General features: G+C 33.3%; 1 protein-coding gene across 1 annotated transcript in view; it reads left to right on the top strand.

The window, feature by feature from the left end:
• Positions 1-11,189, top strand: part of adgrv1 (adhesion G protein-coupled receptor V1) — a 289,090-nt gene that overhangs the window by 117,937 nt on the left and 159,964 nt on the right. Inside the window, 9 exon segments of the mRNA XM_056458383.1 lie at positions 1,158-1,288; positions 1,396-1,495; positions 4,294-4,473; positions 5,826-5,989; positions 6,117-6,204; positions 8,441-8,519; positions 8,629-8,767; positions 9,197-9,338; positions 10,406-10,671. Coding sequence (XP_056314358.1) covers positions 1,158-1,288; positions 1,396-1,495; positions 4,294-4,473; positions 5,826-5,989; positions 6,117-6,204; positions 8,441-8,519; positions 8,629-8,767; positions 9,197-9,338; positions 10,406-10,671 — 1,289 coding nt within the window.

The following is an 11,189-nucleotide window of genomic DNA, read 5'->3' as shown; positions in this document are numbered from 1 at the left end:
ATTATATTATATTATATTACATTATATTATATTATATTATATTACATTATATTATATTATATTATATTACAATACATTATATTATATTACAATACATTATATTATATTATATTATATTATATTATATTATATTATATTATATTATATTATATTATATTATATTATATTATATTATATTATATTATATTACATTATATTATATTATATTATATTATATTATATTATATTATATTATATTATATTATATTATAATATATTATATTATATTATATTATATTATATTACAATACAATACATTATATTATATTATATTATATTATATTATATTATATTATATTATATTATATTATATTATATTATATTATATTACAATATATTATATTACAATATATTATATTATATTATATTATATTATATTATATTATATTATATTATATTATATTATATTATATTATATTATATTATATTATATTATATTATAATATTAACACTATATAATATTTTATTTTATTATATTATTATACAATATAGGTGCTCTGTGGATATTTCTATTTATGCTGAATTATAACAGCCGATAAAACATTATCGTTATACTTATCAGATCAGATTTAAATCATCAAGCTTTATTTATTTACGCAATGTGCCATCAGGGTCATTGATCACAAGAAAACAACTTTTTATTATGTCGAGAAAATTAAGTGATGATCACAAGAAAACTAGAGATAATAAATGTTTAAATGCATGGCCTCTTAGGACGTTCGTAGACAGAGGTTGGTTTAAAAGTAATAATTGTCTATTAGGAGTCTATGCAGGTGTGGAGGCATTTGAAACGTGTCGTTAATGGATAATTAGGCATCAGTTTGGTGCTTCCTAGCAACTAGTAACACAGTACAAAAATTAGATGCGGGAAGAGAGATCTGTGGCAGCTGTTATATTGGAGGAGAGTGCTTGTGTAATTGGGCATGCATGACGAGACGCATGAACTCTATCCCTCTGTAACCAGTTATCTTTGACAATAGTCGATCTTAGGCAGCAAGAAAAAGGAATGTTATTACTCACACATACCTCAGGTCAATATCAGCTTCTGAAACATCGAGGGCATATATAAATTCTTATTACAGCAAAAAAAAAAAGTTATATGTTCTTGTGTTCACCAGGTGAGAGTGTGTCTCTGCTGGTAGAGAGAACGGCTCCTGCTATTGGAAATGTCACAGTGGATTGGAGGATTGAAGGTCCTCTGGTCTCAACGACTTTTGCAGACACCTCAGGAACTCTCTTTTTCTCTGAGGTAATGAAGAAAAACATTCCGTTTCACCAGTTCATTTGAGCCTTTCTTGTGTTTTTGAAATCAGACGATAATGAGGTTATAATGTTCTGCCTTATACTCTGTTTCAGGGAATTCTAAATAATACCATAGTGTTAAAGTTACTCGAGGATACCACACCAGAAGACAGAGAGGAGTACAGAGTTATCCTGTCAAATATACAAACCACAGGTATTCATCAGAAACACTGACAAGAATGAGTTGCTTGAAAGTTTTGCATATGTTGAAAATCCATTTCGTATTAACATGTATAGCAAGGCTGCTAACAGTTACTGAAAGAATTTATATTTCACAGTTTTCCGTTTCAGATGAAAAATTTAAAGGACGTTTATACATTTTATTTAAAACAAAAGATTTATAAAAGACTTCAGCATTTTTTTTTATTTGCTAAACAGCATAAAACAAGACATGCTATAGCTAACACAACATTAAAATATTGCCAAAGTTTAAAATCTTTAATATTGAGGTACTGTAATACATATAAAAAAGCACAAACCAGCACATTCTCACTCGTCAAAGGGTATCCCATTGCTTCATGAATTAAAGGCATAGGTTTTACAATCAGAAGCTACAGTATGGAATTACTGTGAGTAGCGTCATGTTGATTGGCCATTAATGTTTACATTTTTATAGTCATCGAGTCAGATCTTAGCTTGCACTCCTTTAATGGGATATTTCATTCAAAGTATTTCATTTCATTCAAAGACCTAACATTTATCATTATTTACTCATTGATGTTATTCTAATCTAGTATTTGCTTCTTTTTATTAATTTCTCTTCTACACTACCTGACAAAAGTCTTGTCATTGCAGAAATACACACACACATAGCTCAGACGCGGACACACACACACACACACACTTAGCTCAGACACGCAGACACACACACACACAGCTCAGACACGAAGACACACACACACAGCTCAGACACGAAGACACACACACACACAGAGAGAGAGAGAGAGAGAGAGAGCGCGTTAAGCTTTGCACTCGTTTTGCACGCATGTGACATGATACTGGTAATATCCACTGCTGTATGGATATCTCTTATATTAATGTATATTAATAACTAGGATTGAAGCGTCTTCCTTTATAATTGTTCTGACACGTGGCTGTGCTGTTTATGTGCATCTGAAGTGAATCGCTGTAAATCATTACACACATGCTCTGTTTTAAAACATTTTAAACTTGTGAAACTCACTCTTGATCATGTTTGATGATGATTGATCATCGTAGCGAACTGAACACCTTTTATTCCCGGCTGCTTTGCGCTCGTCCTCTCTTGATATGATTATACACGTGACTACCGGACATGTTAATGCACGCAGCTGTCAATCAATATTGGTGGGCGGGGGGACCGCTCTCCTACGTAAATTTGCGATCGATCTGGTACACCATTTTTATGTTGTTAAATTTGAAAAAAAAAGGACTGGGTGTGTTTATTTCACCCCAATATGACAGTTTATACACTATACATTTCTGTCCAAACAGCTTGAAAAGTACATTTTTCACCATAGGTGCCCTTTAAGGAAATGGGTTTACTCACTTTTATTTTTTAAAGGGCACCTATGGTAAAAAATCTACTTTTCAAGCTGTTTGGACAGACATATGTGCATGTATGGTGTATAGACTGTGATATAAGCACACCCAGTGCTTTTTTTTTCAATTTAACAGCATTAAAAACGGTGGACCAATTGGAGCGGTTTTCAAACCGACCGCAACTTTACATAGGAGAGTGGTCCCTCCGCCCACCAATATTGATTGACAGGCACGTCATCATATCCTCAGTTTGTTGATTCACGTCTGCCATTTTCAGCGTGAGTCGAAGCAATATCACTAAGGGAACACCCTTGTTCTATTTTTAGATGCATGGCTCACTGGGCTCAACACAAGAGCAATATTCTCCACATGATCGCTCTAATCGGAATTATTGGTTGTATCTTTAGGTAGGTTTGCAAACATGTGTACTTCTCATTGAGTCTACCTTATACATCAGCCGTTTGCATTTCTCGTGATCCCAGAAGCTCCCTGTGATCTTAACTAGCATGCGTTTTAGGATTCTAAACATAGGTTTTTATCAGGGTACACTCAAGTCGGCGGCTGGGCGCCGTGGACCGCTGCAGAAACCTATGTTTAGAATTCAAAAATGCATGGCGCGACGATTCGGGACACTTCATGCTTCTGGTGCGCCACAGAGAGTGTCTGGTGTGCCATGTCGCGGCTTCGAGCGGCTCATCCGGTGCCTCAGTCAAAGTTAATTCAGTGTGCGTGGTTATTAGTTTCTGTGTACAAGCTTGGCACTTGAAACTAGCACACAGTTGGCTGTAAAACAGTACAAAGACACAAATGATTTTGTACTCTCTGCTTGGTCTGTGTCCGAGTCGTACATGTACGACTGAATGGTGATCCTCTCACTCCATCTTTTTCTCTGTCTGCCTGTCTGACTCTGTTGCAAACGCAGAGCGGGTGAGCTCATAGCCCCGCCCCCTTGTTACGTTGGCGGGAAGCCGAAACTAATGTACATGTGAAGCAACACACCCCTAAATCAGCGAACTGTGGACACGCCCCCAACATGACACTTTTTAACACATTATAATAAAAAATCTGAATTGTGTTTTAAACTGAACCTAAACTGGCACACTCAGAAGAACCATAATATTAATATTAAATCATAAAAAAGAGGTAAACTATGTGCCCTTTAAAGTATAGCCAGCTAATCACTTTTACAGTGTATGGCAGGGGATCATTCTGTCATATTGAGACATTTATTCATTTGTTAAAGGTTGTTTGAAAACTAAGAAGTCATGTCATTGAAAAAAAAAACAACAGTAATCAGTAAATAATTATTATTTTTTTGTGAGAGTGTTAACAATAAACATATTAATAACACTTTAGACGGTGTTGATTCATAATTTAGCTCTTATTATTATTTCGTAAAGAAATCATCACAGTATTATTTGTGTCTCTCAGGGGTCACAAAGACAGGAATAGCAGCACTGAGTGCTCAGGCCCGTGAAGCAGTGGTGAGTGTGGAGGCTAGTGACGAACCGTTTGGCCTGCTCAGCATCGCCCCGTCGTCATTACAAGTGACCACAGATGAGAAAAACACCACCATCAGGATTTACATCAACAGAGAATTTGGTGCATCAGGTTAGTTTTGCTCAGTGCTGTGTATTTTTCTGAAGTATGGTGATGCAGGGATGCAACTGTCTTGCTTTTAGTCCAAATATTAAAACATTCTTAAATCAAGAAGCATTCTCTAGACACATAAACCTGTTTTGTTTTTAGAAAAAAATAAACCACAAAGTGTCAAACAAGTGTTTTTTTTTATTTTTTTTCTTAAAGTGGGACCTATTATGATCCTTTTTACAAGATTTCAGAAAAATGATCTGATGTCTCTGGAGTGTGTAGGTGAAGTTTAAGCTCAAAATGTCCCAACTCTTTAAAACAGCCCTTTTTAGGCTTTTAAAACAAATTGTGCTGTTTTGGTGACTGTTGCTTTAAATTCAAATGAGATCTTTTCGAGAAAGGGTGGAGCTGTGAACGCCTACAGTGTGTCTGCATAGTGGCAGATTCAAAACAGGACTAACGTTTTATCTCTGTGAAAATCTGAAAATGTCAAAAGAAGAGGCTTAGAAGAAGATTCAAGAGCCTCTGACATTATTTTTGGCAGGTAAAGCTCTAATGGTGGATGGCTGCTTCTCACTCAGGGCTGACTTATTACAGAACAAAATGTTTTTCTTGCTTGGAATTTTTGTCTTGTTTCTAGTCCGGATATCTAAAAATTATTAAATCAAGAACCATTTTCTAGACAAGTAAAAAATAATGTTTTATTGTCAACAATATTAAGTCAAAAGTAAATGAGTTTTGCCTTAAAACAAGCAAAATAATCTGCTAATGGGGTAATAAATAAGTCTTGTTTTCAGTTTGAAGTAAATTTATTTTTCTTACTCTATGAACAGATAATTTAGCATTCATTCATTCATTTTGTTTTCGACTCAGTCCCTTTATTAATCTGGGGTCGCCACAGCGGAATGAACCGCCAACGTATCCAGCATATGTTTTACACTGCGGATGCCCTTCCAGCTGCAACTCAGTACTGGGAAACATCCATACACACTCATTCACACACATACACTATGGCCAATTTAGCTTATTCAATTCTCCTGTACCGTCTTTAGACTATGGGGGAAACTGGAGCACCAAGAGGAAACCCACATGAACATGGGGAGAACATGCAAACTCCACACAGAAATGCCAACTGACCCAGCTGGGGCTCTAACCAGCGACCTTCTTGTTGTGAGGTGATCGTGCTACCCACTGCGCCACCGTGCTGCCCATAATTTAGCATATTTTAGAAAAAAAAATCCTTAAATATTTTTGCTTGTCTAGATTCTGGAAAATGCTTTTTGATTTAAGAATTTATTGATATTTGGACTAGAAACAAACAAAAACACAGTGTTTTTTTGCAGTGTGAAAGTATTGGTACTTTTCCTTGACAGGTGCTGTAAATATAAGCTATGAGACAGTGCGAGGCTCCCTGCAGGACCTCAGACAGACTGAAGGAGCTCTAGCTCATCCAGGGCAGGACTTCCGATATGTCTCCAGCTCTGTGATCATGCAGGATGGACAAACGTCTGTGTCTATCCCCATCACCATCATAGATGTATGTTTGATTCTGCTAGTCTAACTACATTTCAACACTTTTCAATCTGATGTCAATATAATTAGTTTTTGAAATGAATATGTTGAAATGAATCAACAAGTATGGCTGTATTTATTTTCATCAACAGGATGACATCCCTGAGCTGCAAGAGTTTTTCTTAGTCAATATAACATCAGCTGTCCTCATAACTACCCTTCCAACTGCACCTAAACTAAGTAAGATGATTTGAAAGAAAATATTTATAAATAACTACATATTATTTTATGCAATAGTTTACCCAGAAATTTGATGTAACGTGTCACCAAGATATTGGTGACTTTTCAGTATGAGGTTAATGAAGATATTTAACTCAAATCATGGTCATTGCTGATTCATATAATGCAAATCCACGGCTACCAGCATACACACACACACACACACACACACCTAAACAAACATATACTTGGTAAAACAAAATAAATAAACACACAAAGGTCGGATGTAATGAAATGATCGGTCTGCACAAGAAACTGTGCATTATTATTGATACCTTTTATGTATAGCCTTGGTAACGAGTCCTGAGTGTGTTCAGGACAGTCTTGAGCACAAGCTTAAGGCCACCTAATAAATTAAGAATGATCAAGGTAAATCATCACTAGCCAAAAGTATTCAGTTTGCTTTGTCTTCTTTTTCTAACTGTGAAAGTGAGGTTGTCAGTGACTTTCATTTTCAGTAAAATATTAAATCTTTATTTATTTATTCATTCCTTCATTTTCTTTTGGCTTAGTTCCTGATTTATCAAGGGTCGCCACATTGGAATAAATAAGTAAATAAATAAATAAATAAATAAATAAATAAGTAAGTAAGTAAGTAAGTAAGTAAGTAAGTAAGTAAGTAAGTAAGTAAGTAAATAAATAAATAAATAAATAAATAAATAAATAAATAAAATTAATTAATTTTTATTTATTTATTTATTTATTTATTTATTTATTTATTTATTTATTTATTTATTTATTTATTTATATGGTCGTTCATTTTCTTTCGGCTTAGTTCCTGATTTATCAAGGGTCGCCACATTGGAATTAATAAGTAAATAAATAAATAAATAAATAAATAAATTAATTAATAAATGAAATTTATAAATTTTTATTTATTTATTTATTTATTTGTTTATTTATTTATTTATTTATTTATATGTTCGTTTGTTCATTAGTTCATTTATTTATTTGTTTGTTTGGTTATTTGTTTGTTTGTTTGTTTGTTATATCGTTCATTTATTTATTTATTTATTCATTTATTTATTTATTTATTCCTTCATTTTCTTTCAGCTTAGTCCCTGATTTATCAGGGGTTGCCACAGCGGAATGAACCACATTATTAATTAATCAATATTAATAAATAAACAAACAAACAAATAAATCATATTAAACACATAATTAAATAATTAAATTAATTAATATTAATATTAATAATAATACCAAATATTAATATGAATATTAATATCAATATTAATATTATTTAATTAATTTATTTATTCAATTATTTACTCATTTAATTATGTTGTTTGTTTATTTATTTGTGTGTTCGTTTGTTTATTTTTTATGAACAATCCATTTAACAGGGCTTTAGTTTCTTTCAATTAGCCTTTCATCTTCAATTTCCATCTTGTCTTGCATCATTTTCTAGAGATTTACTATACATTGAAAGGTAATCAAACTACACATACCCAAACCTTTATTTTACATGCTGTAGTGCTTTGTGCTTGTTGTTTAAAAATGGAATTTGTTATAGTTATGTGCTGTGATAATTGACATTATCATTACCCATTTAAAGCTGGGGGTATTCCAGAAAGCAGGCTATGTGACATAAACTAATCATAAGTTTAAGGATATGTAAGCTATCTAAGTTTCAGGTTATGTTCAGGATTAGTTTACTTTTGCGTGTTTCCTAATAAATTTCTTCTTATATATTTTCATTAGAAATATATATAAAAATTTTTATTCGTTTTTTTTATTTATTTATTTATTTTTTGGTGGATTTGCATTCCAAGTAAATTCCAAGTAAACATTTAATGTGTTTATATTAAATGTGTTTACATACTGTAACTTGTTGTATGTAGAGAAGTATATCTCAACTTAAAACCTTTTGTTTTATCTATAATTCGCATCTAAAACATAAAAAATGTATATAAAAACTGTATATTATTTATTTATTTATTTTTCCCTAATAAAACAATCAAGAGTTCAGGGTTTAGCAGATGGTAAGTAAACCTTGATTTCTGGAATACACCCCAATTCCCACTTTCCTCGCTTATGGCCAGTGATTTGTCAATACTATTGGTAGATTATTAGTATGCTGTAGAAATGTAGTTTTGTTATTGCTTATGAAAGATGTTCTTCTTTTAATTGCATAGATGCATGAATCTTGCCCATGTTATACCTTTATGACTGATTCTTGATGTATTGTTTCCAGATACTGAAGGTCTTGTGGCAGAGATTATCATCAGTGCCAATGATGGAATCAGAGGGATCATTGGCTGGCAAAACATAGAGTACAAACTTCACTTCAACCTTTTTTTTATCTGACACATGATATCTCTAATGAGGCATGAATGTGTAGTAAGTATTTTGGTAATATATGTGTTTTTTTCTTTCCTTCAGCTATGTAGTAAATGAAACGATTGGTGTGTTAACTCTGGTGGCCTTCCGTGATGCCGGGACATATGGAAATGTATCCCTGTTCTTCTATGCCCAGAATCTAGAGGCTCAATTGGGTCTGGATTTCAATGCCACCCCATCAGTGAGTCACAAACACTCTTTTTATTTTTTATTTATATATTTTACAAGGATAGTTAATCCAAAAAACAAGTAAATAAATACAATTCTCATTATTTACTTACTATTCATTGTAAATGGAAATAGTTTGAAGGATTTTGTAAACCAGCAGCCATTGCCATTCATTCATTCATTCATCCATTTTATTTTCGGCTTAGTCCCTTTATTATTCTAGGGTCACCACATTGGAATGAACCGCCCACTGTCATTTATAGTAGGAAAAAACAACTAAATTTTATTGTACGGAAGTCAATGGCTAATAGTTACCAACATTCTTCAAAATATCTCTATGTTCAATAGAAAAAAAAGAAAATAATGAAATAATTCAAATTTTTGGATGAAATTGCCCTTGAAGTATTCACCTTTTGTCTTAATGTACACAAATATCATGCAGATGATCTACTTTGTGGATGGAGAACGACATAAGTTCATCGAAGTACAGATATTAGATGATGCTCTTCCTGAAGGGGATGAGATGTTCCAGCTAATCCTAACAAACCCCTCAGCAGGTCTGCAACTGGGAGAGAACACTACAGGTCTGTTGTAATAGGAAACACTAAATATTGAGGATTTCCATGACTCTTAAGATCATTGTACATTGAATGCATTTTAAATTTTAGCATGTTAAATAAACATTGACCTAATGTTGTGTCAATTATATTTACAATCTGCATTTGAAAATGATGCCCATCATAAAAAAAAAAAAAAAATCTATCTTATCTTTTTTTTTTTTTTTTTTTGCCATTTTTCGCATCCAAAAAAGCATGTTTTGACATTTGAGAGCCAAGCCAAAATCCATAATGATGTCACTCAGAACTCACTAAATTATGACAAAGAAAGTGTGTAATTTAAAAAATGTGACAGATGGTTGAGAAGCACAACTGTAGACTATTGCATGCTGGTTTCAGTGCCAGCCATGCACCTTTCCCATGCATCTGTTTACAGTGTTGGTTTGTGTGGTGGGGTGGGTGGATCAATCTTAATATCGATAGTATCAATATCAACATTGGTATTGGAATTAGATTGATGTTAGCCTGATGGCATTTATACTTTGTGAACAATTTCTAATGCAAGCCAATAGTACTCCCCTTTCATCAAAGTGTGGATATGTCTGGAACCGTTGCATTTTTCACAAGCAGTATCATTCACTCACTTTGCTGCTCTGATATGTTTGGTTCTTTTTCCATCATGTAATATGCAGCACTTTGGTTGCTGTGTATGAGAGATGACAGTAAGAAAGAAGAATGTTGTTTTGTTTACGGTTGTAGCTGTGATTATTGCAAGGAGAATACATTTTAAAATGTTTATTCTCCATTATAAATTTTGTTAAATTATTTTAATATTATTATATATTTTATAAGACAGGGAAGTAGTGTTAGGAGAAAGCGTATGTTTTGTTATTATTCTTTCTGAACCTCTTTCTGTATCGACTCTGAATTGTTTTACAATTATTTTTCACTAGAGATTAATTAATATGCACTCATACCAACTCAGTGGTCAAGGTTTCTGTGCGTGACAAATTTTTCAGATGCAAAAGTGAAAGAATGCATGTGAAAATTTCCTGTACACTAACGTCTAATGTTTATCTAATGCATTTTCATAGCTATGGTGATGATTCTGGCCAATGACGATGGCCATGGCATCATATCCTTTAATAACAGTGAGCACTTCCTGCTAAGGGAGCCCACCTCTGTGTCCGGTCTGGGCACGAGCGTTGCCACCCTCTACATCATACGGGACCCTCCTCAGGGGACTTTTGGCACAGTCACAGTCCAGTTCACCATCACTGATGTCAATGGATCCCTGTACACTGATGATCTCACACCTTCTTCCGGCTTTGTGGTGCTTGAGGATGGAGTTAGATTCAAGGTGCGGTATACAAAGTTTTAGGATCAATGCCCAATCTATTAACAGAGATAGACAACAGCATGTCTTATGCAGTCTCACAGCAGTTTGTATCTTTTTGATTTAGTGGCTAGTCCATATTACTTATGTATGATCCAGTGCTTAATTTGTAAATTAATAATTCCTGGGACAAATCTGGGAAATAAAAGTTACCCCGATCAACGTCCACCAAACAGTTTTTGTTTTCCCAGAACATGATGTCATTAAACGGTTATAGCGCAAAAAATTAGCATCAAATTTCTAATTATATTGAGCCATATAACGTTAAGGATAATAAAAACATGTAGTTACAAACATACTGTAAATTGCTTGAACAATCACTATTCAGCTCACTTTCCTACCATGTGGCAAGTGAAATAAATAATTAAATGACTCTGTCTAATCTTCAAGAAGAGCCCACAGTTACCTCTTCTGTCATGTTTTCTGTCTGACTTGAGATCGTTTTGCTTCTGTCTCCTGCTTTCCTGATCCATTCGTGCAGT

Source organism: Danio aesculapii, chromosome 5 (genome assembly GCF_903798145.1).
Source record: "Danio aesculapii chromosome 5, fDanAes4.1, whole genome shotgun sequence".
Taxonomy (NCBI): Eukaryota; Metazoa; Chordata; class Actinopteri; order Cypriniformes; family Danionidae; genus Danio; species Danio aesculapii.
This window is presented reverse-complemented; position numbering and strand designations above follow the sequence as displayed.